Source organism: Macadamia integrifolia, chromosome 4, assembly GCF_013358625.1.
Source record: "Macadamia integrifolia cultivar HAES 741 chromosome 4, SCU_Mint_v3, whole genome shotgun sequence".
Lineage (NCBI taxonomy): Eukaryota > Viridiplantae > Streptophyta > Magnoliopsida > Proteales > Proteaceae > Macadamia > Macadamia integrifolia.
Genome location: NC_056560.1, coordinates 3,505,202 through 3,532,551, shown reverse-complemented (window position 1 = coordinate 3,532,551; position 27,350 = coordinate 3,505,202). Strand labels below are relative to the sequence as shown.

The following is a 27,350-nucleotide window of genomic DNA, read 5'->3' as shown; positions in this document are numbered from 1 at the left end:
GAACCTAAGGTACCTATAAAACCTTGCTTGCAAAAGTATGTTTGTTTCACAAACTCCACAAACCCATATTTTTTTTTTGGGTGGGGGTGAGGCCAATCAGATAGGGCCCAGGCAAACTTGCAAAATTCGATAAAATTAGTCAAGGAAAGGTGCTCAAGGGCCCGCTGAGCAGGGTGCACTGGTATCTTTATAGGGCACCTTTATGTCTATTTCTCTCATTCCCACATGAAATGATTTCACTGCCCTCAAATGTTCAATCCTGTTTTGTCACACCTCATTAGTGGAAATGGTGGTGTCATCCCTGTTGCTAATTAATAGATCAGAAATTGATTCACTCAACTTTAGTGAGGGGTTGGTAAAGTGGTGGTTTGTCAACCGAGGGCTGAGAAGTTCCACAGCTCAGCAAGGATAGACTACACTTGACTGGGGGAGCACCAAGGCACGAGAATAAAAGGAAGGAACAAAGCCTTTGATCGATGCAACCAAGTATAGCTCTTCTATGCCACTTGCTTAAAGAACTCTCTCCTTACTAATAAATTAGAAGAATTCCATTTCATTCCACACAACATGATGGTTTAAATTGTTTTGATGTCATTTATTTGCAAACTGGCTTATTGTCACTCTTTAAGGTGCCAACTAGGGCAGTTAATAAAAATCTAGGACTATTAGGGGGTTATGGGTTTCCTTGTAATGATACAACATTGGTAGCCGTAGCACCCAAAAAGGAGAAAAAATTCTAATCTCAGAGTGTATGTAACATCAAAATCCAATTACATCAGTAGAATCTCATTGATATAATTCCCCTATTTTACAGGGATTCCAATGCTCAGGATCTCATATGCTGTGTTCAGGAAGGCTCCTTAAGTGCTGAAATTGTTTCTGTGAAGATAGCAAAACTCCACAACTGATTAGAAGATTAAGGATGATTAGGTGGTTCAAAACAGCCAATCTGGTGCATGAAGTTTGCCATTGAGAATTTGGAAGCTGGAACCAAACACTAAATTTCATATTTGCTTTGACAAATTACTCGTCAGAACTACTTTAAACTGAAATATGAAGAACAGTACTTCTCTCTTTACCATTTCTCAAATTTCGAAGCTTTCATGCACAACAAAGTGGAAAAAGATAAGTTTAAGCTTTATCCTTTCCTTCAAAACTCCAATAGGAGACTTCGATATTTCAGAGGGACTTCAGCTATAACCAAATCACCTCACTTTTGGACTGACCACCTACAGTTTTAAGCAGAGAAGAAACACTGAGAAAGAAGTGGCACATTATTCAATCTGGTAGTGCTTATCACAACTCACAATCCTCGGCTATGGATTCAATCCTGGCTGCCACATGATGACACATACAAACGTGAAATGTGTATCTGCAGATAGAGAAAGAAAACACCAGAAGGGTATCTAAATAGTAATGCATCAAGTACTCTAGCCATCTTTCCTTCTGGCTATGGCTAACACAAAAGGCTATAAGATGGCATGTCTTCGATCCGTAGGACATCATCCGATAGAAGTTCTTTCTCTAGCTGGGCTCGAGTGGATTTCAAAATGTCCTAAAAACATGACAAATCAACATTCAAATGTATTCAGCATCAACCATAAAGTTAAGCGACAAAAGGGGAAAATATTATTAAAACCATAGAAACTACACAATGAACTCTCAAGGCATGCATATTGATTTAAACCCAAGGTTTTGAGAAATGCACAGAAGGCTGGATCAGTCTGGCCTTAACAGTCGAACCAGACCATGATATCATAACATTCATACAAAATAAATATAAGAACATAATGGGCATGATTACCCATCGATTTATTATTTCAAATGGTTTGTATTTGGATGAATCTGTCTCAAGCCCATAACTCTAGTGTGCTAAAATTTAATACGAAGATGGTTATGTATCTTACATTGAACTCCATGTAGGTGGCATTTTTCTCCAGCCATTGTTTGTCCATGACCACAAAAGCCACACAATAAAGCAAGTCAAATGCCCATTCATTCTCTGAAAACAAATCGAGAGAAACTCAAAATTAATATTCCCAAATTGAGGAACAAGGAGTTTTAAGTCCTCTGCTTAAATAATTGCAGAATCAAATCTCATTTTTCCCACTGTAATTATCCCTCCACCGTGACTTCTGTATTTAGAAAAATAATAGCAACAATACTGTATGCTCTGTAGACTTTCAGAAATCCTAAAAAAATGCCACTGCATGCCAGTTTTGGGGTAAATGTCAAGGGTATAGTGCATATGTAACCACAGCTGCCAGTGTATTGGAATGAATTCCCCCATATCAAAACAAACAATTCACAGCAAGTGATTCAGAATGTGTCTTGAATTTATCAAGCATTACTGGATGGCAACACAAGATTTCACCTGATAGCATCTGTATGAAAACTGTTCCGACAAATGTCCTTGGTTTTGCTGCAAAGACATAAGGAACCTCACATTACTCACATTCCAATAGAGTAATGTGTAAACGAATCAAGTTAAAAAGTTGGGTGAGTTTGGCTAAGACACATCTGCATCCCTATTATTTATTTATTTTTATTTTATTATTTTTTTTGGTGGGGGGGCGGGGTGTGGGTGGGGGAAGGGGTGGTTGAGGAAATATGATTTTCCATGATCTATTGCTTTAGAGTTTTTATAGAAGTTTGAACAAAAATAAAGAACAATTTCTGAAGTCCGTGTAGAATTGAGTTGCTCGACTCTTACATGAATCTAGGTCTAGCATTTGCTTTATCATGAATGTGATATTTACACCAGCAACAGCAAATGGATACTCCCAAGCGGCTCGCTTTCCCCCTTGCTTGTTCAATAGACGCTGGAAGGATGTCTGGAACAATAATATGAAGTAGTTCAACAAGAATGTGTTTAACAGTTCAGTTGCAATAGGCAGAAACATGCTAGAAGTTTGGATAAAAAAATCAAAACAACTCTCTTTTTCAATTACTAAATGTTCTGGAATCAATAAAGGGAGATGTGAGAATAATTTTCTTCAGTTATGGATGTCAAATTCATATATGAAGATAAGAACATTGCCATCAACTTGGGATCTTACAGAAAAAGTCATGGCAAAGAACAACAAATTCTCCAAAGAAATGAAGCCAGCTCCCCTGTTCATCAGGTAAAATAACCCATATCAATGAAGGAATAGAACCAGAAAACTGCCAGGTTATGAAGTGACCAAACACAAAGTAATCTGATGGAATCCAAGAAACCTGAAATCAGTTGATGGATCCCTCCCTTGCCAACCCATTGCCTTCCATTGGTCAGATATCAAACCTTGAAGTTCTTGTCCAGGGTATGTGGCAGCCCAAAGGGCTCTTAAAGCATCCTGCCTCAATAAAATGGCTAAATCAATTGTTAAAATCAACAAGAAATCATCACACAGGCTAATTTTTTTAATATTTAAACATAACCTCAGTTTGGAACTGTATAAAAGTATTCTTCAGATACTCAAAACTAGTCTTCATGTTAAAACTCTTCCGGGGTAAAAATTTTAGCTTGTGGCTATTCATAAATTTCCAAAATATATGCATGTAAATGTCAAAATTATTGATGTGAAATGCACCTGGTGATCAGGCCTTGCAGCATCGAAATAAAGCTTCATTCTATGCTTCAATCTCTGCAGCCTCTGTTCCTGTGAGAAGTAAGCTGCATAACCTGATTAGCCATTTAATAAATGTGATGCCCATAGTTACAACCTAATACATCCATAGTGGTCCAAACTGCCAACTACTTTCAGTAAGAATGTAGGCTCCCATGTACAAGAGACACCAAGATCAGTTGCAAGTACAATTTCCTCATGAACAGTGAACACCAGCCACATGACTCCCTTCCCTTTTTTGAATATTCTTGGTTTATTCTAAAATAAACAAGCTTGAAACTGGAAAATTCATCCACGTGGCACCAGGTTGTAAGCATAAAATGCCACATTGAAGGGTATGACCTGAGGAACAGATGGAATCCCTGTTATTCACTCCACATTACCACAGATACAGGTTTTGAGGCCGATAACCATACTGCAGTAATGGATCTGCAATGAGTTTCCTCCAACTCTTGTTGGGATCTTCGGAAAGGATACCCTTTCTTCACTTTCTCTTAATAAGTGACGTCCATGATAGCTTCTTTTTTGGGCCATTTAGTCTTGGGCTCCCTAGAGCTGAAATGCAAAACAGGATTCATGCGACGGATCCTGTTAGTAGTGATATAACTTAGTTTAGTTGTAGGCTCCTTCAACACTCCAGGAGCACTGATGTAACTAGAAATTCAAATTCTGCAATTAGGTAATAGCAACTTTTTTTTCTGTTCTTTCCTTTTGTTCCCACCACCTATTTGGAGGGGGGGGTGTAAATGGATGATTGATACAATGATTCTTTTTTGGGCAACTAGGTTGAAGACTGCGTAAGTTCCTGGATGATTTAATTTCCATTTGGAAGCTACGATCTCAAACATATATCATAAGGTATCTTGGAGTATAAACTAGGGATAACCATGTCAAGAAATATGCTTTAAGTTATGGAATGTAGAATTGATGCCAACTCTAACAGCGACCTACCATGCAAAAGCAAACACAAAGATTTGAGGTAGGCCTACAGCCTACATATCATATATTAGAACGGTTACATTTCATGTTCCAACTATTGCATTCCAAACTCCAAAGACTACAATTCTCTCTTTAAACTAAAGATCCTAGTTAGTGGTATGCATATAGTACACATACTATACCACTTTTTGCCATACCCATATTTTTTTATGGTGAAAAAGACTGCCTTATCAAAGAGGGGATCATTTTTGTTCAGAATAATTGAAAGGTCAAATTTTTTTTTTCTTTTGACCATTTCTGCAGACTATTCTCTGCTGATGAAACATTTCACTCTCAGGTTTTGTGTTTCTTTTTTTCTCAGCTGTTGAATAGGTCAGGCAGGGCATGAACATTGAAAAAGTTGATAAAATCCAAAAGAGAATAATTTTCTAAATCTTCTGAGAGTGGCCATTTTTTACCTGTAAGGGTGTCAAACTCATGCAAATACGTTCATAAGCTCCTTTTTTCTTGAAACAAACACAAGTGAGACCTCTTCCAATCCATGTGGGAGTCCCACAAGTTGCGTCATCTGCACACAAGCAACGGAAAGTTCTGTATTTATAACTAATCTTCAAAATTGGATAACCAACTCTTAGCGACAAATGAATCCTATTTATAAACATTTCAGAGAAACAATTACAGGGGAAGAAACAACATACATAAGAAGAACACCATAGCTACCTCGCCCTCGCGTAAGAACTACGTCAAAGCATTTCATAGCAACAAGCCAACAAACGTAAAAACAAAGCAAAATGGGTCTGAAAACCAGTGATGCCTTCAACAATTATCAACAAAAGCTAATGGAACCAAAGGATGAGTGAGTGACTCATCAACAAAATTTTCAAACCAGAATGACACTGACTTCAGAATTGAAGGAGAAAAGGAATTTAGTGTTGCCAATCACATCATCAGAATTTGGCTTTAAACTGAAATTGAGAGAGTGGGCCGGTGGGGTCAACACCCCATTATCCAGAAAAAGAGGATCAAATGAACTAAAGCCCTCACTGTAGCATACAGAGAAATCCACTAGGACCCTGACTTCTTAAAGGTGCTTGAGTCGAACTAAAAGCCCAAAAGGTTACAAGCAATAAATCTGAAGACCACACCATGCCCACTCAGTGGCTGAAAGCGACCACCACAAGTCTGTCCCCTTTCCTGTTAACGCAATATAATAGTGGGAGCCTGCGGCCGTTATAGCTTGCGAAAGCGAAACCATATGGAGAAGGGTCCCGTTCGGGTTATAAGTATCTGTGCCGTGGCGGTATTTTTTTGTTTTTTCGTCGAATCGGTCACCATCGATACCGATACAGATCTTGCTCTTACTAGGTTTAAATTAAAAAAAGAATCACTTTATAGCTGGTACCACGAAACTTGATATGTATTGATCGATATGGCCGATATTCCTAATCTGTATCAATATTGGGCCTCATAGTTTTCGCTATTGGTCATAAATAGGCCGGCAATCTGTATTCCAATACCAAATTGGTGCATGGTCAAAATACCTAATGGCATCGGTATCTTTGAGGTAAAACCATCTGATACATACATCCGAAACCATACCCATATCCGATCTGATATGACATCCAATCAAATCCACCGATACCTGATACTTACAATCGTGATGGGCCCAACCAAAAAAAAAGAAGGGAAGCCTACACATAAGGACAGGTGACCTGGGTTCGTTCAATGCCACCTAGCCCAAACCAATGAAATCGGATCGATCCGGGATTGGGGTATTATGCAATCGAATCCAAATAAGCCTGCGTCAAAACCCAAATATTTTTCCCGTAATTATATTATGTATATATTTAAATGGTAAATCAAATGAGTCCAATATCAAACCAATAAGAAATTGAAATCAAATCAAACCCGATATCAAATCAATGGGAAATCAAAACCAAAATCGAATCAAACACGATATCAAATAGAGCAATCAATGACAAATTAAAATCGAAACCCAATCTTCCCTTACTGATTTAGTTTCAGATTCACTTATTATCACACCTAAACTGACGAAACCAAATCGAACCAATTGAGTGACACCCTAAGGCTGTGTTTGGTAGCCAAAAGAAGCAAAGAAAAATGTACATTTTTTTGTACTTTTTTCTTGGGCGAAGAATTTTTCTTTGCAATTGGTATTTCTTCACCAAGAGCATCTTTTGAAATTCAAAATTCTTTTTGAGAATTGACAAAAAATAAAATAAAAAATAATGATTACACAATGATCTTCTATGTGTTTATCTCTTTCCTAAAATTCAAAATTTTTAAAATTTTTTTCTTTTCTTTTCTCCTCTTCTCTTTTCTCTTGATTACCAAAATACATAATCTTTTTATATTTTTATCATTTCTTTTTTTTTTCTCTTTTTTTTTCTTTTCTTTTTTAAATTCATTTTTTCTTTCTTCTCTTTTCTTCTCTTTTGACTACCAAAGATAGCCTAAATTTCCAAAATGAAAAGGACCACTTGTCAAAAGAAAACGGGACCACTTGTCTTGTCTATGGACAATTGGATAAGAACAATAAAGGTATTTATGTAAATAAAAACCAGTGAGATTCCAATTCCAAAGAAGAGAGTGGTCGACAGTGGAGACAAAGTTCTGACTCGTCCGCACTGCACGCAATAAAAACACTATTAGACCATCATGAACATGGAGTTGGTCTTTTCAGTTCTTTTTTATCCCCTGAGGGCTCCTTTCTCCGACACTGACAGACACGAAAAGGCCGGTCCCCAGTTAAAGACATCGATTAGAATATAAGTAAAAAGCCAAATATGACCGGCATCATCAGATCAACGGTCCTCTTAGCTAGTCAATAGTCATAGATCCCAACGTTAATAACCCTAGATTCTCTGAACAATACAAACGAGACAAGAAAATAATTAAAAAAAAAAAAAATGAATCTGCAATGTTTTCCTTTTGAAGAACCCTAATCCAGATTCCACCACTCCTGCCTGATTTTGTTGCGTTTGAATTTCTCTCACATGATGGGTTAACTGTGTCATTATCTTCTTCCCATCACGCGTGTGTACTCTTTTTGGCTATGCTTTTAGAGGAATCGATTACCAAATGGTCAAAGCACCAAAAAGAAAACACTCCATTGGGTTAGGAGACTTCGATTAGTGAACGCTTTAGAAGTTACAGATCCACCCCCAAAAAGCTCACTGAAAACCTAGCGAAACCTCAAATTGAGAAGGTACGAGGTCACAAATTAGCAGAACTTGAATAGAATGGTAGAAACATCACTCACATAATCCAAATCACCAGCCATTAATTCCTCAAAATGAAGCCAAATCTCATACGCCAAGCACGAATCGGAAGCGGAGGAAACAGAGAAACAGAGAAACACAGAAACAGCATACATTGTTTTCAAATCGGGAAAACAACGCGTCTTCCAAGAATAATCGACGGAAATCGCAGGTAGGCCGGAAAATCAAAACGAAGCTAATTATAGTAAGAAACGCAAGCCGGAAGTAGGAAATGGAGGATAAATTCACAAAAATTGTTTTGAACTCGAGGAAAGGGGGTAGATCATGGATGAACACAGAAATAACATTAATATCAATTCGATTGAGATCGTAACAAATCTTTTCGGAATCGATCCATGAGAAAGACTAAATACGAAGAAGAGAGAGAATACCTGAAGAAGCAGAGCCATGAGCGCATCTGGAGAGAGAAGAGGAAGGGAGAGTACGAACAGTGACGCAGCTGCCTTGTGGTCTACCAATTACGCTCATTTCTTCGTCTGCGTCTACCAGGATTGACTACGCTGCTCCCACTTTCCCAACCAAATCTCGTGTTTTTCAGCACCCAGGAGCCCTCGAGCAATGAACCTAAGCACTGCTGTTAGCAGACCAAAAGCAACACATTAATTGGGGAGCAAAAGGCTTTATAGACGGTCCGTACAAGATTGTCGATTGGTTCGGTTCGCGATGATCACAATAGAAACCAAACCATTATTGCATTCGGTTCAGTTTGGTTTGAGACTTTCATTCTATTTACGTTCTTGAATTCATGACCGAACCGTCTTAATTCGATTCGGCTCGGCCATAGACTCCTGATTCCATTTCCATTTAGATACCCTTACGGTTATCTATTTAATTACGCCATGTGTATGGGTGATGTGGTAATTCTGATTAGGGAAAATATTCTCTAAGCTTCTGGCACTTCTGTGTCTGTATCTCTTTCTTATATGAAATGACCTTTTTACCCTTCTACACTCAGTAATCAATACTGTATGGTAATCAAAAAAGAAAGCAAGTGAGATTTTGGTGCTAGTGCTGCCCGACTATTGACGGTGCCTAGATGCCACTATATGGATGGTTTCACTGTGCTGCCCTTTCACATGCATATACGCTGTTACTAGTGTTGCTAGCTCCCCCCACCTTAGCATAGGCTATAGGACTAGGCTTACCTCTTCTAGGCCAGCCATGTAGCGAGGAACGAGTTCAACATACTACATGAGCCAATAAAAAGTGGAGGAAAAGTCCATAAGCAAAAGGAAAGAGCGTATCTAGGAACCCACTGACTGCTCAACTGTCAACACATAGGAATAGTGAGGAGCATGATAAGTAATAAATGGTAAATTTGTGTATTAACAAAAACTTTCTCTATAACTAAATATGGTAAACTTTTAAGAAAAAAATATTATACAATAAAGTACAAAAGCCTATAATCAAGTTCAGATTGCGATCCACCTCTTAATCATCAATGGGTATCCAGGGTTGGACAAAGAACATTTTCCAATTTTTTAAATCCTTTTATACTATCATGCAAGGCAGTGATTTTAAAATATATTTTTTACCTCTTTGTTGGGTAAAAAATGGTCTTATGCACTTTGGGTGGGGAGAACTGAACTATTCCGGCGAGGACTCTCTGATGCCTAATTTAGACTTCTTTAACAATAAATTTCAGTATGAAGTGATCACGAATGTATCTTAGTATTTATAGTCAACGGTCGATGAATGTGGTAATTATAGAGAATCCCTCTTTTACAGGGAGTTCTTTCTAGGTAAGAGACCTCCTACCTCCTATTTTAGAAGTCCTTGTTTGAACAAATCTCTTAAAAATTGCCTTAGTGAATTTCAATCTATATTCTACCTGATGAGGCAAAATATGTCCACTTCCCCAGCACGGCTGAAGCGTGTATGCAAACCTGAACAGGACTGACCCACTACCTCGGCCCTCCATCAGGCCGTGCTATCATCTCAGCCCTCCATCAAGCCGTGCTACCTCCTCGGCCCTCCATCAGTCCGTGCTGCCACCTCGGCCCTCCATCAGGCCGTGCTACCACCTCGGCCCTCCATCAGGCCGTGCTACCACCTCGACCCTCCATCAGGTGGTGCTACCACCTCGGCCCTCCATCAATCCGTGCTACTACTTCGGCCCTCCATCAGGCCGTGCTACCACCTAGGTCGTCCATCAGGTTGTGCTGCCACATCGGTCCTTCATCAGGCCATGCTGCCATCTCGACATCTCATCAGGCCGTGCTGCTACCTCGGCATCTCATCAGGCCGTGATGCCACCTCGGCATCTCATCAGGCCGTGATGCCACATCGGCATCTCATCAGGCCATGATGCCACATCGGCATCTCATCAGGCCGTGCTACCAGTCACCTCAACTCGACCAACCTATCACCTCGGCTCGGTACAGTCAAGTAATGCATCGAAAAACGTGCACACATCCACTCCTACATTCAAGGGACGTGATCCCTGATCATGGGGGTAGGACTCTATCTACTACACGTCATCAGAGGCGTCCACCCCTCTCACTACTTGCACCTCCGAGATAAATGGAGAATATTCTCATAATATACCCTGGACCCAGAATATTCCCAGAATCACAGTGCCACTCCCCTCAAGGGCTCTACACCTAAACTGGACTCTCCACAAACTCTCCTCCTTCTCTCTCCATCAGCAGCCTATAAATACCAAGGTAAGCCTCCATCATAGAGGATCGATCAATCACTTCTTTTACTAGAAAAGCTCTCTTGAGCATCTGTTGTGGAAAGATCTGACTTAGGCATCGGAGAGTCCCCCGTCGGGTCAGCCCGGCTCTCCCCTGTCATCTCTTCTGTGCAGGTTGGCTGGAGCACCAGGAACTACAGGGAAGGTCATCCGGTCAATTTTTGTCGCATCAGATTGGTGCCGTCTGTGGGAATCAGTTACAAAAAGTCACCTTAGACCAATGCAATTAAGGAGTGAGAAGGTCGTTTCTTCTACGACAACACGAGTAAGATCCACCCGCGAGTTACCATTTGGACATCCCCCTTCACCACCAATAGCAGAGCAGGAGAATGTCCCAGCAGAGACCCCTCCACAAGGACTCCAACAAACTAGGCCTGATGCACAAGTTGCCTAGGGAGAGGGGGATCAGCTCAAGCAGAACCCTCAGCTATCTCGCAATGTCCCATCATCCTGAGTAACTCACTCAAACATAGAAGAGCAGATGCAGAGCCTACAGCTACAGGTGTTAGCGACAAATGCACTGGTGCGGGACTTCATATGTCAGTTCGGCTTGGCACTTCCAGTGCCACAGACTAGTTAAGCTCAGCCACCCTAGGCCAGTTCCAGGCAGACAACTCAACGATGAATCTTTTGACAACAGTGTCACCCCTCAATCAACAGTAAGGAGGGGTCGGTTAGAACGTCACGTATTGTTCACTCGGTACCACCCCACTCTCCTACCAAGGGGTGCAGGCAAGGTCCCGTTCCAGCCCATAATGGGAGAGCTCGTCGTTCCACGAGTCACCGGAGCCCAGAGACATGATGTCCATAGATCCCCACCCTGGGTAGGAAGACGCCAGCAGTCGCCTCAAAGACTCACTAGAGGAGTGCGTCAACACAGAGATGAACGAGAAAATTCTCAAAGGACATCTCGGCGAGATCAACCCCATGGGGGTCAAGACTCACCCACCAGACCGGCCAGAGGTGCACCATGGTAAGTTCGGGATCGGCCTGGTGGTCACCAAAGCCAAGGAAGAAGCCTCAGAAGAGGTGAAAGGGCACGACGATCCCCCGGATCACAGAGCTGAGGTGAGAAGGGACGACCTGGAGGGCTGCATCCAGCGCCTCACTGAGCAAGTATAAGGAATGCAGAGGTAAAGGCACCCGATCGACATAACTGTAACTTCGGTCCATAATGCACTATCCGATGAACTGATAGATGCTAAGCTACCCTCAAATTTCGTGATACCCATCTTCAATGGATATGACGGCACCACAGATCGCTATGATCATCTGCTGTATTACAGCTTAGCCATGATGGTTCATGGTAGGTCAGAGGTTGTTCTCTGCCAAGCCTTCGCGGCCTCATTAAAAGAAGCAGCGTTGGTATGGATGTCGAACTTATGACCACAGTCCATCCGCAGCTATGAAGAGCTAACAAGAGTGTTCCTCAAACATTTCCAAGCAAGTATGAAGCAGAAGCAAACTACACAAAACGTGATGAACATGAGGCAGGGAGCGAGAGAGACTATAAGAGAGTTCCTTGCCCGATTCACCAAGGCAACATTAGAGGTAAAAAACCTACTAGAAGGAGTGGCATATAGCACATTGTGCAATGGGGTAATGCACCCTGATTTGGTCTAGTCTCTAGCCCTTGACTTGCTAGAAACAATGCTCGAGCTATTAAGACGATGCAATCAATACGCCAACATGGAGGAAGTTATGGCCGCCAGAGGGATAGCTGACAGGGGTGATCAGTTAGAGAAGGAGAAGAAAATGACTCTGAGGCCTAGGGACGATTCCCACGAGCTGAAGAAGAATAGAACAGATCGGTCGCTTGACACTGATGAACCCAAGCATTATGAACTTGATCGTTCCCGAACAATCCTACTCTTAGAGATCCAGGATCAGAAGTATTTTCGTTGGCCCAAGCCAATGACGGCTAAACCAAAGGAGAGGAACCCCAATCGGTACTGTCGATACCACCAAGACTATAGGCATGACATTGAAGACTGTAATTCTTTGAAAAGGAAAATTGATGAGCTCATCAGGGCTGGATAACTTAACAAGTATTTGAAGCAGAAATATAGAGGGAACTGGCCCGAGCCGAGGAGCTATGATGCAAGGCCGAGTCGAGATAGGACTGATCCACCGAAGGAACCAGTCGATGATCGAGCTGACGTGTATGATAACCAGCCAGTGGGTCCAGCCATTCTAACAATCATGGGTGGACCCACGATGGAATCAGTCAAAAAATCCAAAGCACACGTGCTATTCGTATGCATGACGGAACAGCCTATCAAAGCCCTCAGAACAAATCCATTCATTACGTTCTCTGACAGAGATCTAGAAGAGTTGAACTGGTCTCACAACGACGTTGTCGTAGTTCAATTAGTGGTGGTAAACCACCCCTTCCACAGGGTCTTAATGGACACAGGAGCCTCCGTTGACCTCATGTCCTACGAAGCCTTCACAAAACTAGGACTTGGCACCAGGACCCTAAAGTCAGCTCCAGGACCCTTGTACGGATTTTCAACCACACCAGCAGAGCTAGAAGGAGTTGTAGACTTGCCCATAACCATCGGACAGGGAGTTCAGACAGCCACTACCATGGTTTCTTTTATGGTTGCGAAGATCGCCTCACCTTACAATACAATCCTTGGTCAACCTGGTCTCAATGGCCTTGGGGCGATTGTGTCTACTAAGCACATGAAAGTCAAATTCCCCGCCAGCAATGGACCTGGTGAATGCAAGTCCAGCCAGAAGAGAATCCCGAGAATGCTATACAATCTTCATAAAATCTATCAAGAAACCATGCTCGAGCCTAGCATGTATGGTATAAATTGTTGATTGCCGAGATGAAAGCCTCCTGACCCGAGCCGAGCCAGTAGAACAGCTGCTTATTGTCCCAATCACTGAAGCCAGTAGACATTTTTATCAGTAGATTGCATTGAAATCCCATCAATTGGGTGTTAGTCTTATAGATTTTATATTGTCAGTACCATAGCTTCCATATCTCAGTTATTCAATTTTATTCATGGAGCGGATTAGATTCTATTTCGAAGCAATGTATTTATCCCAAGTGCATACCACACATCAATATACTATGAAGCTTCTCCCAAATATCTAGCTCTTCTAGGGAAACAAAGACCTTAACAACTAAGGCATAAAGACAGGCTACAGCTCGACATCATCTAAGACCGAGGTACAAGCTCGGCAGTATCTAAGATCGTGCTCAAGCTCAACACTATCAAGATCAGACCCTAGTTTGGCAACTCAAGCCCTTACGCATCAAGGCATGCAAGCCCGAGCCTCAGCTCGGTACCTTAAGCCCTTACTCATTAAGGCATGTAAGCTCGAGCCCCGGCTCGGCACCTTAAGCCCTTATTAAGGCATGCAAGCCCGAGCCCCAGATCGGCACATCAAGCCCTTATGCATTAAGGCATTCAAGCTCGAGCCCCGGTTTGGCACCTCAATCCCTTACGCACTAAGGCATGTAAGCCCGAGCCCCAGCTCGGCACATCAAGCCCTTATGCATTAAGGCATTCAAGCCCAAGCTCCAGCTCAGCACCTCAAGCCCTTACGCATTAAGGCATGCAAGCCAGAGCACGGCTCAACACCTCAAGCCGTTATGCATTAAGGCACGCAAGCCCGAGCCCCGGCTTGGTACATCAAGCCCTTACGCATTAAGGCATTCAAGCCCGAGCCATGGCTCGACACCTTAAGCCCTTACGCACTAAGGCATGCAAGCCCGAGCCCCGGCTTGGCACATTAAGCCCTTACGCATTAAGGCATTCAAGTCCGAGGCGTGGCTCGACACCTTAAGCCCTTAATCACTAAGGCATGCAAGCCTGAGCCCCGGCTCAGCACCTCAAGCCCTTACGCACTAAGGCATGCAAGCTCGAGCCTTGGCTCAGCACATAAGCCCTTACCCACTAAGGCATGCAAGCCCAAGCCTAAGCCCAACTCGGCACCTCAAGCCCTTACACACTAAGGAATGCAAGCCCGAGCCCCAACTCGGCACGTCAAGCCCTTATACAATAAGGCATGCAAGCCTGAGCCCTAGCTCGACACCTTAAGCCCTTATACACTAAGGCACCCTTACACATTAAGGCACGCAAGCCAGAGCATAGCTCAACACTTCAAGACCTTACACATTAATTTATATAAGCCCAAGCCCCGACTTGGCACTTCAAGACCTCACGCATTAAGGCATGTAAGTTCGAGCACGGCTTGGCACCTCAAGACCTTACGCAATAAAGCATGCAAGCCCCAACCACGACTCGGCACCACAAAAGACCTTAACACAAGGCACATCAAAAGATCATGCCCAGCTTGGCACCCCTATGGCTAGTCCCAGGCTTGGCACCTCAAGAGCTCATAAGCTAGACATGGAAGATCAATTCTAAGCTCAGATAGGGAATGGAACCACACTTAGAAAGCTGTACTAGTCCTTATTCTTTCAAAAGTTACTCATTTTGAGCTGGCTCAAAGTACAAGAAAATAAAGAAAGAAGCACAAGAATGTTGAGAGATGACATCAAAACAAATTTTTCATTCATCAAAAAAAGGAGAAAAAGCCCTCAAAGTACATCACTCCCGAAGGAGACGTCTATATAAAAATATATATATATATACAAGGCTAATCTCCGGGGGCTAATCCATGGGCCTAGCTCTTCACTTGGCTATCCTTCAAATCGGATCACCTCTTCACTAACATCGATCGAGTCGTAGAGCTGCACCAAAGTTGCAGGGATGGGAACACGCTACTCATAGTCCATCAGATTGTAGCCTGGCATCTTACTCGGGATGAACCAGATGGCATCGTTTGAGCCGACCTGAAACAAAGCAATGTTAATGTCAACCAACTTCTGACAGGCCTAGGGGTTCAGCCACTTCTTTGCCCTCCAGCTCGGCCCAGTGTTGCCTTTCCAGCTCGCCAACCCTAGTTGTCAGCTCCTCCTCCTTGCGAGCGCCCTGAGTCTCGGGTAACTCATCTTAGAGAGCATCATTCTCCTTCATCAAGTTGCTGTTGGCATTGAGCTGCTTAGCATCCTCCTGTTTCAGCTCTCTAGTTATCAACCCGACATCATTGGCACAGACCTCCTCAGATCGGGCCATTTATTCTCAACCTCCAGTTGGCCTGTGATCTTGTGCCGCTCCCCATGAAGGCGCTTTGCCTCCTTCACCTTTGAACAAGAGACAACCACGTCCTCAAACCGTTGAGCATCCTCGACTGAGAAAGTGAAGCAGCGCATTTCGCATCGAATTAAATGTTCTAGCAGATCGATTTGAACTGCTAGAGCGGGGGGCTGGTGATGTGGCAAAATATGTCCCCTTCCTCAGCACCGCTGAAGTGTGTATGCAAATCTGAACAGGACTGACCCACTACCTCGACCCTCCATCAGGCCGTGCTGCCACCTCGGCCCTCCATCCTACCGTGCTACCAGTCACCTCGACTCGACCAACCTGTCACCTCGGCTTGGCACAGTCAAGTAATACACTCGAAAACATGCACACATCCACTCCTACATTCAAGGGACGTGATCCCTGATCATGGGGGCAGGACTCTACCCATTACACGTCATCAGAGGCGTCCACCCCTCTCACGACTTGTACCCCCGAGATCAATGGAGAATATTCTCAGAATATGCCATGGAACCTGGAATATTCTCATAATCACAGTGTCACTCCCCGTCACTCCCCTTAAGGACTCTATGCCTAAACTGGACTCTCCACAAACGCCCCTCCTTCTCTCTCCATCAACAGCCTATAAATACCAAGATAAGCCTCCATCATATGGGATCGATCAATCACTTATTTTACTGGAAAAGCTCTCTTAAGCATCTGCTATGGAAAGATCTGACTTAGGCATCGGAGAGTCCCCCGTCGGGTCAATCCGGTTCTCCCCTGTCATCTCTTCTGTGTAAGTCGACTGGAGCACCAGGAACTACAGAAAAGGTCATCCGTTTAATTTTTGCCACATCACTACCCAAAAAAAACTTCGATGGATAAGATTTGCTGAATTGGATAATTCTTGATTCTGAAGATCACATCAAGAAGCTGACTGAGATTAAATCGATTGTTTCTCTATTAGGCTCGTACCTAGTTCAGCTCATTCCTTGTTCAGCTGATAAATAACGATTATATGTTCAGATCTCCCCACGCATAAATCCACGCCTCCTTCCGTGAATTCTTTGCTTGCGAACAAATGGAGCTTCTTGCAAGGAAAAAACACAAGGAAATCGAGTTCGCATGTGGTGTGCATTTTGGACAACGAGTATAGAAGTGCATGGATGGGACATGATACAGAGCTAACGGTCAAGGTCGTAGTCTATTGAGATGGTTCTACAACCGATGCTGTAACAACAAGCAACTGACGTGGGAGACTCAGAAGCCGCAGATGACGATGGATTAAAGAATCTTTAACAGAGGAGTCACATCAATTGTTCACATCTCTAATCCGATAAGAAGCAACCTAATTAGTGGCAGAAATTACATCACCTATGACTCATCCACTCACTTCACATCACGAGAAAAGGGCAATACCCTTTCATAATAGCTATGTCCGATGTAAAATGCTAGCTTCCATCGGTTAAAATCTGAAACTGGACCGATGGGTCAATAAACGGTCTAGTATTGGTCGGGAAACTCGACTATAGTTGTTCGATAAGTTTGAGAACAACAATGATATATGTATAAATATCTATAACAAGTTGAATGAGTTAGATGATAATAATATATTTTTAAAATCTAACGTAATAAATTGTATACAATATTGATACAATACATGTTTAATATAATCTATTTATAAACAAAAATATGCATATGTATTTACCATAAAACATATATGTATTTAAGATTTTAACTCAAAAAATAACTTAAAAACCCTATGGGGATTTTGGGTTTTATTTTTTTAATTTATTTTAAAGTAAAAATATTTTTTAAAGGTTATACAAAAAATAAAAAAAAAAAAGAAAGAAATACTTGTTTAAGTCAAAATCATTTAATAAACTCATATTTTTTCATATTTGAAGATTTATACATAAAAAATATGAATTCAACAATTAAACATTCGGATACGGAAAAAATACAGGTTTAATATACATATTTAACTCCAGACTAATTATTATTCAAACATTCACAATCGCAATGATTGCTTGATCGATTGATCATGATCAACTGGTCATAACTTTTTTTTTTTGGTAGAGTTATAACTCAATTAGTTTGTTTATAGATTTATCAACATATTTAAATTTATAGTCTTATGCATAACTTGTTTATAGTCCTATAAGCCGAATTAACATGTTTAAGGATTGTTGCTACCCTCGCGTTGAAGATGTGCCCACGTGCCCTCCAATTGACATGTGCATTAGTATGTACTTGCATCAATAGGATAACGTTCTCTTGCCCTTAAATTAACTTGACCCCTATTGATTATAAAAGCGTCGATACTTGGCCTATGAAACCTGATTAACAGAACGATATGGTAAGATAGGGCCTTAAATTAGTAAAGATCCCAATTAAGCCGGGGGAGAAAAAGGACCAAGCTCGACCGGTTGTCGGAGTAACGGTTATAGTCCCAAGATTTGATTCCATTTTCAAACCGGTTTTAGCGGCCAAGTGTACGTCGTCTTCGGGAGGGTGCACAATGCGCACTCCAAAGCAAAGATAAGCTAAGCTAGAAAGGGAGGCTATGCCTTTGGGCTTAGGCCTCCTAGGCTCCTACGCTTTATTGGTTTCACTTTCACACTCCTCGACGGGAGAAGAATTGAAGACCATGACCAAACTTCGAAAGCTTCAAAGCTTGAGCAGACGAGGCATCTTGGTTGTGAAGGTCTCGAAGGCAGTCCAGTAATGGTGGATTCGCTTTGAAAAATCAAAAAAGGTGGGGCAGACAAAAGATAAAGGAGGTCGGCGTCTTGCTTCTTCTTTCATTTCCCAAATTTGATTTTCTTTCTCTGCACCCAAAACCCTAGTTTATCAATTCAAAACCTTGAAGAGGCTTAGACTAACTAGACAAGAAGAACCGAATCAGAACTATAATGGCGGCGACCATTGAGGGAGATGAGAGAGTCATGGCTGCCGCTCAGCAAATTGTGAAGAGTTTAGGGACTTCACAGAACGTTACAGAGGACATGATTTTAATCCTCTCTAACTTCGATAATCGTCTTTCTACCATTAGCGAATTGCTTTCTAAAGGTGGCGGAGGTGCAGGTCTGACCAAGACTCAAAAGTGGTTGGAAGCAGCGGAGAAGGTTGTTCTTCGTTGGGAATCTAATTTTAATACTCCGAGCCACCGCCGTTCGCCTTGGGAGGATTCCCCTGATGAGGCAGTAGAGTACCTATCCGCTGTCGATGAGATTCTCCGGTTGACTGAGGATCTGACTCTGACATCGAATACTGAAATTATGGACCGAGCTGAGAGCGTTCTGCAGGTGGCGATGTCGAGGCTGGAGGAGGAGTTCCGTCAAATCCTTATACGGAAGACGGTCCCTCTAGATGCCGAACGGCTTCATTGTTCGATCCGTAGAATATCACTTTCTTTCAGGTCGAATGATGGAGATATCGATGACCTCGAGGGCTCTGTAGAGGATGAACACGAGATTTTCTCTGAGGATAGAGGCGGGAGTTTTGGGGATGATTTGTGTGTTGATTTGGTCAATCCAGATGCCATTGCCGACCTCAAGGGGATTGCCGAAAGGATGATCAGGTCAGGGTATGAGAAGGAGTGCTGTCAAGTTTACAGTAGCGTCCGCAGGGATTTTCTGGAAGAGAGTTTATCTATTCTTGGTATAGAGAAGCTCAGCATTGAGGAAGTACAGAAGATCGAGTGGAGGTCCCTGGATGAGAAAATGAAGAAGTGGATTCAAGCTACAAAGACTTTAATTCGATTTCTTTTGCCAGGAGAGAAGAGACTTTGTGAACAAGTTTTTGGTGGGTCGGAGCTGATCAGGGAGGTGTGCTTTACAGAGGGTGCAAAGGGATGTGTGATGCAGCTACTGAATTTTGTGGAGGCAATTGCAATTGGAAGGCGGTCCCCTGAGAAGCTGTTTCGGATACTTGACATGTATGAAGCTTTAGCCGGTGCTTTGCCAGAATTGCAGGTGTTGTTTTCTGATGGTTCAGGGGATTATGTCTACAGCGAGGTACAGAGCATACTGGTTGTGCTTGGTGAGGCTGCAAAAGGCACATTTGCAGAGTTTGCTAATGCAGTTCAGAGTGAGAAATCTCGGAGACCAGTCCAAGGTGGTGAGATTCACCCATTGACACGTTATGTGATGAACTACATCAAATTTCTTGTAGACTATAGTGATTCACTAAATCAACTTTTAGAAAGTGGTGTCAATGGTGAGGAAGGGGATGATGATAATAATTCGCAACAAGCCAGAATGTCTCCGTTGGGTCATTGTTTGCATTCAGTAATTTCATCTCTGGATTCAAACCTTGAGGAGAAGTCGAGATTCTACGAGGATGCTGCAATGCGATATGTGTTCTTGATGAATAATAATCTTTATATAGTTCAGAAAGTGAAAGACTCGGAGCTAGGCAAGCTTTTGGGGGATCAATGGGTCCGCAAGCGGCGTGGCCAGATACGCCAGTATGCCACTAGTTATCTTAGAGCTTCTTGGACCAAAGTATTGTCTTGTTTGAAAGATGAAGGGATTGGGGGTAGTGGGAGCTCAAGTAATGTATCTAAGGTGGCTCTGAGGGAAAGGTTCAAGAATTTCAACCTGGGTTTTGAAGAAATTTATAGGACTCAAACAGCTTGGAAGGTCCCCGATCCTCAGCTACGGGAAGAGCTTCGGATTTCAATATCAGAGAAAGTCATTCCGGCATACCGTGCATTTTTGGGGAGGTTTGGAAGTCATCTAGAGAGTGGAAGGCATGCTGGGAAATACATTAAGTACACTCCAGAAGACTTGGAGAACTATCTTTTAGATCTGTTTGAGGGGTCTCCTGGGCTAATCCACAATCCAAGGAGAAAATCAATTTCATAGCAGATGTAATAGGACCAGCCTGCTCTTGTAAGGGTTTGAAAAATCAGGTTACCTGCTGAATTCTAGCTGGAAGATGTGCTGTTTTATTTTTGTTGTTTGAATGTTACAAAGACAGTTTCAGGATACATAGCTATACTCTCGACATATATACTATAATAATAATTTAAATGGATTATAGATACTCTTGAGAGTGAATCTTGTCTGGGTTTCTGAATTTGTTGTGAATTGACTGTTAGTGTTTCAAGAGTTTTATGGCCATACTTCTGTAAGAATATCCATTCTCTTTTTGGTATTACAAGGAAACACCCATTCTAACCTAAGACTTTACAGCCAGGCCAAGGGGGGCACCCCACAGATCTTATCCAACTCTTGACTACATCTGGTTTTGCCCTGAAGGAAACAGTCAAGTCACTCAATTTTGGTTCAATGGGTCGACTCAACTATGATTTCTCACTTCTCAAGGTTGTACCCAGTGCAAGAGGCTCCCACTACTGCTGGGTCTTGGGAGGGTCATAATGTACGTGCAGCCTAGTCTCTGCTTCGCAGAAAGTCTGCTTCTAACTCGAACCCACAACCACTAGGTCCACACTGACCTTAAAATTGAAGGACAGGCCGACCCTCTACACTGACCTTAAACTGGAAGTACAAATTTCAAACAATTTCAAAATGATAGAGGCAGATTGCAAAAATGGATTTCGAAATCTGAAAATCTCTACATCAACATGTACAAATTTATGATTGGAAATCCTTGAACGAAAATACAAACCAACAATGCTTACAAGGAAGAAAAAATTTAGGGGGGGGAGAGGGGGGCCAGGAGAAGGAAGACAGGGCAGGGGATGAAATTACTAAGCAGGGATATTAGCCCTGCCTGGTGTTTTCATTTAGCAGACACAAAGTTAGACAACATGACGGCAAGCAGCCAGAGAACCCGAGGTCTGAACAGAAGCAGCAGTGTACACACTTGCCAAGCAGAAGAGCATTCAACACAAAAGCAGGCAACATGAGCGTGAAGCATGGGTGGCACAGAAGTTTTAAGGGTCCTCAAAGGCTCAAACACTGCTATTCCGAGGTAGTGGGACAACACCATAAAAGAAGTCCCCAAAGTAGCCATGAGGCTCATGAACTAGCTTGGATATGATGTCTCTAAGTGTAATCACCCCCTCCAGATTCTCATCCTCATCCACAACATAAATTCGATGTATCTTCTCAGTGTCAAGCCTCCGAATGACTTCTTCAAGTGTGTTATCCTTTCTACATGTAATTGTTCCACGTAACAAGGGCGAATCCTCTTGGTGCTCCTCCAAGTACTTTCTAATTGCTGTCAGGAAGTTCTTAGCTGTTATAGATCTGCATACAGGTACATACCCAATAAGCCCCACCAGTTGGAAGACACCACCAAATAACATCAATGAGTTTATGTTTTAACAATCCCCTGCAATAAAATAACTAAAATACCCAGGGGAAAATAGCTGTAATACATACCTAAAACCATTAATCTATGTCATTCAATTACCATTCAAATAGAGGTGGGGTATCTCTTGGAGGGCCCAAATGGCCCAAAAGTTGTACAAACCTAACCTTCAAAGTTCAAAAATCTCTCTTTTTTCCCTTTTTTGCATTAAAATATAAAAATTTATTTTAAGACTGAATTTAAGGTCACGGGTATCCTCAAAGCCAAAAAACTCCCCCATCAGCCAAAAAATGCAGATTTAGATCCCCAAATGGATCATCAAAATCCATCACCCCACATGTAATACCAACACCCATTTTGATGCAGCTTGGTCCGTTTCCCCTTTCGCCTTCATTTTGCCCCCTCAAAACGTGAGGCATAAATCTACAATGGAAGTATAGCCCACACCAGATGCCCTAATGATAACAGAAAATCCTAAAATGGACAGCTGACTAAAGTGCAAAGGTAAGAATAAAGAATCCAACTTCTTCGAAGGTGCCAGCTTGTTGTCATGGTAAAGTCTATTGCTACAGCACAGACCTGGAATTGACTCCATCCTTTGCTTCTCTCCTTCCCCCACTCCCCAAATAAAACCCTCAGGGGAAAAAACCATTTAGATAGGGGAGGGGGGGAAGAGAAAAGGTCTCCCAAAATATATGTCTTTATGAACAACATACAGGCTCTTCCAAACTCCAATTGATTAAAAAACAGAAGAAGACATGACAATCAGCACAATACTGGAAAAAAAATTAAAGAAGTTCAGCTACAAACCTGTGATCATTGTATATTTCTGGGGCAGTTAAAAGGAACCGAACGTCTCTGATGCTTATATTACCAACTACCTTTCTTCCATTGCCTTCAACCACTGGAATTCCTCCAATGCGCTTTGCTCTCATTAGTTTAAATGCCTGGAGAACTGGTTCATCCCCATGCACCTGCAAACGAGGAGAAAAAACATTTGAGAGAAATCACTAGTCCATAGAACTGAAGCTTTGCATAGCCATGAAAAAGGAACCTCTCTCCAACAACCCCAAACCCCCATCTGACTCAAAGTCAAAGGATTCTCCTTCACTGTGGGTGAAGGGAAACTGGGTCGCTACTATTATGTATCATGCAATGTATTAGAGAACAGTACTGGAAAACACTCAACTTTTTTTTTTTTTTGGGGTGGGGGAGGGGGGTGTTGGGCACCAAGGCTCCGTTTGGCAACCTTCCTGGAAAAGAAGAATTCAACACAAATGCCAACAGGAAAACAATATATGGGAGCAATCAATCACCTTCAACAATTGATTAGGCTTCATTACAGGGAGACCAAGTTCACAGAGTTTCCTTGCGCCCCAGGTTTCAAACCAATGAAGCCCAACGCATTCAGCCAGCATGTGGACAACAGCAGACTGTGTGATTATGTTCTCAATCTTTCCTTCACCTAGATCAACCACAGGAAGGCTCTTCATTCTGTACTTTGATAGCAGCAACAGCATCGTCAGAAAGGTATCAGACGTCTGTAAAGCAAGAAATGGGGCCCAGCGGAATGACCCTAATATGTCTCCAACCTAGAAGATTATGAATTAACATATAAGAGACAGCTTTGGGATAACAGAAGAGTTAGAAGATACGGACAAATAAAAACTGATAATTCCTGCAAGAAACCACCTTTGTGTTCTTATAGAAGTCAGAAGATGTCAGGCTCTCGAAAAAGCTCCCTTCCATTGATGCAGAAGCTTCAGGGCCTGAGCTTCCAGGCCCAATAGCAGTACCAGCTATTGCATTGGCTGGTGTTTCCAATGTTACAGAACTTATAGTAGCAGCTGATTCCCTGGAAACTAGTCCCGCAGTAGCAGATCCACTCATCATCCGAATAGCTGCAGCTTCGGACTACAAAGAACATAGATAAATTCCTTTTTCATAAAAGAGATCACCAAGAGAGTGAAATTTTCTGTTGGATGATAATAAGGATAAGTAAATGGTGTGATGCTGTTCCACAGGTTTTAAAAACGGCGTACAGCCTGGTCAATTACCCAGATTGACTTAGAATTGATTGGTTTGATTACAACTTGCTTTTGGAACTGTCACCACATTCATCAGCATAAATTAAAGTTTAGCTTATTTTGAATATCGTTCAGTTTCATCTGGTTGTGGTGATGTTTAAGTACTCATGGTGATGCTTATAATCTGTGGTAGAGTTTAGTAACGTGTTTACAAGTCATAGTGTAATTTAGCACGCGCGCGCGAGCACATATATATATATATGTATATATATATATGTATATATATATATATAGTTGTTTAAGTTGTCAAGTAGCCTCTCCTCCTTTTTCAACTATTGTGGTTGCCGAAAACAACCACTTAGTGCCTTTCATTTATGAAGAATGAAGAATTAAAGACACCATATTTATCACAGAAAGCTACACATCTTTCAACACAATTAATTGCCACAATTTCCATTCAATTGTAAAGGATTGGAAGCATACCTGATGCAAAAGCCATACAGCAATTCCTGCAAACTCCACAATGCCAATATATCTATCAATCCAACTGGCATCTTCTGGTGCCTCAACATTCCGCACAGGTGCACTCAGAATTTTGTGTTTGGATAGCAATTGGACAGCCTCATCCAGACTGGAATCTGAGTTTATCTCGATTACTGGATATAGAATAACCAAGGCAGAAGGGAAAAAAAACTGTGTTATGTCCACCGGATAATCAACTCCATTTCTGTAAGAGATTAGGTAAAAATACAAAGAAGAGTCCGAGATGTTGATACCAACATTCAAAATCACCTACTTACTAATTTGTTCACTACAAAATCATGTCAAGTCATTGAGATTAAAGGCAAGTACATGGTCAAAATGCACAATGCTATAGGAGTAGTTGAACATGGACATAAAATGCTAGTAAGTCAACACCCAACAGACTGTTCTGTTCTGTATAATGGTTAGACCTTTTCCATCATGGACAGATGAATGCAGTTCTAGTTCTAATGCTCTATTATAACTGCATGAATGCAATGCCTTATTTGCTTTTAGTATTTTTCACTTTTTCCTTCATGAATTCCCAAAAATCACATCAATATTGTAATGGAAAAAAAAAAAAAAAAAACACCACATCAGGAGATATAACATGAAAAGCAGAGTTGCAATGGGTCTAATAACATTGGTAGGGTTGAAAAATTAACTCAACTAAGCCTGATCTTGACTATTTCCGGCATCAACTGCATTGGTCTTATTCCACCATTCCACTCTATTCGGGACCAAATAAAATCGAAACAAGACAGAAATTATAAATAAAAAATTTGGCATAACGTCGAGCTTCCATGAACTAAAATCTCTAGATAAATGTATAGGCCAGTCATAACTCATTCGTAGGGTATCGCTCATCTTGTATCTACAGCCATGTTTCTGGGTATGGTGAGTCACATACTTCATGGCAGCGAAAAGCTTCCACCTCTTCTAACCTTAAGTATTGGTTTTACACTTGTGCCCCTCTTTGGATAGTTCTGCTGTTTCGTCTCGTGTTTGTTAGGATCTCTTTCCATTTCTCAGTAAGATTTCATTGTTCATTCACTGAACCCAGTGGGAGGCCACAAAAATCAAAGTAGGCAAATTTATTGGGTGAACGGTTAAATATGGCTCCCATATGTTTATTATCTAGTCCCTATTCCTTGCTTGCACACTAAACCATCCAAGGATAATCCAAGATTTCAAATATGAAGGTCAAAGTTACAGTTTAGTTCTCATGCGAATCTCGTTAAGAATCAAGAAAATAGCAGGAAAAGCAATTAATAAACTGAAACTAAATACAGAGATACAGATTCAAGGTTACCTTGTGATGAAGGGGCAGGAGGAAATGCAGATACGGGTATGCTTTCGAAGCATGAGTTGAGCTTCTCCGAAGGACTGAGCTGAGGTTCTTGAACGTCCCATAAATCCTCCACTTTCAGACCCAATTTCGCTTCTGGGCTCGAAATACCACTTCGAGGGCTCTCTTCCATGGCCGATTTCGAGATCTCACTCTCTCGCTCGCTTCCTGCAACTAGATTCAGCGTCTAGTTAACGATCTTTATCTTTCTCGCTTTCGACGACTTTTAAATTACGAGTCCGGAATCCGGATCCTCTACAGCCGTCGTAGAGGGCGGTGAGGGTCCCAGATGTCAGATGGACACCCGGCACGCATCACAATACATGTTGAGGTTCCATCCGACGGCTTGGACCCTCTACCGCCGCTGTAGAGGATCTGAGGATGCATACGGATTTGGTCAAGTTCGGATCAGAAGACTCAGACCTCATAACTCAGAACCCGCAGGGTAGCGAGGCATAGATTGGTCCATGTATTGATGGTAAGAATGGTTTTAGTGTACGGTATTGGTGACCGTATTAATCTCGGATGATACGGATCTGCTAATCGGGTCGGATCATTTACTCCTAACGGTGTCAAGAAAACCATGAATATGAACTGCTCATATCTATAGTGTGACTTCCAGAAACGCCACAAACTCTGTGAGACCAATAAATACCTCTGTGTATGTCACATGAAAAAAAAGGAATCCAACGGCTCTTAAGCGATGGAGTCATTTTCTCCCCATTAACCCATTACTAGCCTACCCGTCATTAAAACCCGACTTACTTCAATCCACGGATTCTCTCTCTTCCCCTCCAATTAGGGGTGTCAATAGGTCTGTTTGGTTTGATTTTGGTCGAGTTGAATCAGTTTCGATTTAGGAATGAGGAAGACCAAAACCAATCCGATAAGAAACTTTGGTTTTCGATTGGTTTCGATTTCAGTCATATTTAATTTTGATTTATTTTGATTTTTCAATAGCAGGTTAATACCGGTTTAGTCATAATGAAATATTATATTCATAACTTATAGTGACCAGATTTGATGAAAATAACACTTTAAATTTATGATTAAGTCATGGTTTACCAAGAAAGATAACTAATATTGAAACTAATGGATAATAAATTACTAAGAAGATAACTAATATTGAAATCACAAAATGAATCATATTTTCCAATCATTCATTTAATTATTCAACTAGTTTTACATGGTGAACAAGGAAATCAATGGAAGTATTATTATAATTTACAAATCAATTTTTCTATTCATAACCTAATATTCAATGATTTGTTACAATTCTCCTTACAATACAAAATATTCTCACTAATATCGTAAAAAATGGATGGTCAATTCACCAATGTATAATTTCATAATCATTTATTTATTTTTTCGGTTTCATTCAATTTGATTTCGGTTTGGTTATTGGTTGATTAGGTTTGGACCGATTTTCAGCTGATCCCAACATATCTCAGTCCAAAATCAATTCAATAAGGATCGGTTTGATTCGATTCAAGTTTTATCGATCGATTTGATT

General features: G+C 41.7%; 3 protein-coding genes across 4 annotated transcripts; 1 reads left to right on the top strand and 2 right to left on the bottom strand.

The window, feature by feature from the left end:
- Nucleotides 1–1,054: 1,054 nt before the first annotated feature.
- LOC122077142 (ELMO domain-containing protein A) lies at nucleotides 1,055–8,456 on the bottom strand. 2 transcript variants are annotated; one of them, XM_042642962.1, is made up of 9 exons: nucleotides 8,221–8,456; nucleotides 5,006–5,115; nucleotides 3,573–3,641; nucleotides 3,220–3,335; nucleotides 3,060–3,114; nucleotides 2,714–2,834; nucleotides 2,375–2,422; nucleotides 1,908–2,002; nucleotides 1,055–1,555 (listed from the first exon to the last, which is right to left on the bottom strand). In XM_042642962.1, the coding sequence occupies exons 1-9, from the start codon at nucleotides 8,315–8,317 to the stop codon at nucleotides 1,457–1,459; spliced, it is 810 nt and encodes a 269-aa protein (XP_042498896.1). In that variant the 5' UTR covers nucleotides 8,318–8,456; the 3' UTR covers nucleotides 1,055–1,456. The 2 variants fall into 2 exon arrangements, with proteins under 2 accessions (XP_042498896.1, XP_042498897.1); XM_042642963.1 differs by lacking the exon at nucleotides 8,221–8,456 and adding an exon at nucleotides 5,246–5,489.
- Nucleotides 8,457–18,217: 9,761 nt separating this feature from the next.
- LOC122077531 (exocyst complex component EXO70B1-like) lies at nucleotides 18,218–20,651 on the top strand. Its single transcript, XM_042643485.1, has one exon. The coding sequence runs from the start codon at nucleotides 18,571–18,573 to the stop codon at nucleotides 20,524–20,526; it is 1,956 nt and encodes a 651-aa protein (XP_042499419.1). The 5' UTR covers nucleotides 18,218–18,570; the 3' UTR covers nucleotides 20,527–20,651.
- Nucleotides 20,652–21,193: 542 nt separating this feature from the next.
- LOC122075777 (SNF1-related protein kinase regulatory subunit gamma-1) lies at nucleotides 21,194–26,059 on the bottom strand. The gene is made up of 6 exons (XM_042640939.1): nucleotides 25,802–26,059; nucleotides 24,451–24,623; nucleotides 23,633–23,854; nucleotides 23,257–23,532; nucleotides 22,751–22,914; nucleotides 21,194–21,876 (listed from the first exon to the last, which is right to left on the bottom strand). The coding sequence occupies exons 1-6, from the start codon at nucleotides 25,968–25,970 to the stop codon at nucleotides 21,579–21,581; spliced, it is 1,302 nt and encodes a 433-aa protein (XP_042496873.1). The 5' UTR covers nucleotides 25,971–26,059; the 3' UTR covers nucleotides 21,194–21,578.
- Nucleotides 26,060–27,350: the final 1,291 nt, after the last annotated feature.

Excerpts from the sequence above, each read along its gene's own strand:
- LOC122077142 (XM_042642962.1), bottom strand. The coding sequence starts at position 8,317 with ATGAGCGTAATTGGTAGACCACAAGGCAGCTGCGTCACTGTTCGTACT. Across the intron at positions 3,642-5,005 it reads TGAGTTTGACACCCTTACAG|GAACAGAGGCTGCAGAGATT; the intron begins GTAAAAAATGGC and ends TACTTCTCACAG. Across the intron at positions 1,556-1,907 it reads CCACCTACATGGAGTTCAAT|GACATTTTGAAATCCACTCG; the intron begins GTAAGATACATA and ends TCATGTTTTTAG.
- LOC122077531 (XM_042643485.1), top strand. The coding sequence starts at position 18,571 with ATGGCGGCGACCATTGAGGGAGATGAGAGAGTCATGGCTGCCGCTCAG.
- LOC122075777 (XM_042640939.1), bottom strand. The coding sequence starts at position 25,970 with ATGGAAGAGAGCCCTCGAAGTGGTATTTCGAGCCCAGAAGCGAAATTG. Across the intron at positions 22,915-23,256 it reads AGCCTAATCAATTGTTGAAG|GTGCATGGGGATGAACCAGT; the intron begins GTGATTGATTGC and ends CCTCGTTTGCAG. Across the intron at positions 21,877-22,750 it reads GAAATATACAATGATCACAG|ATCTATAACAGCTAAGAACT; the intron begins GTTTGTAGCTGA and ends ACCTGTATGCAG.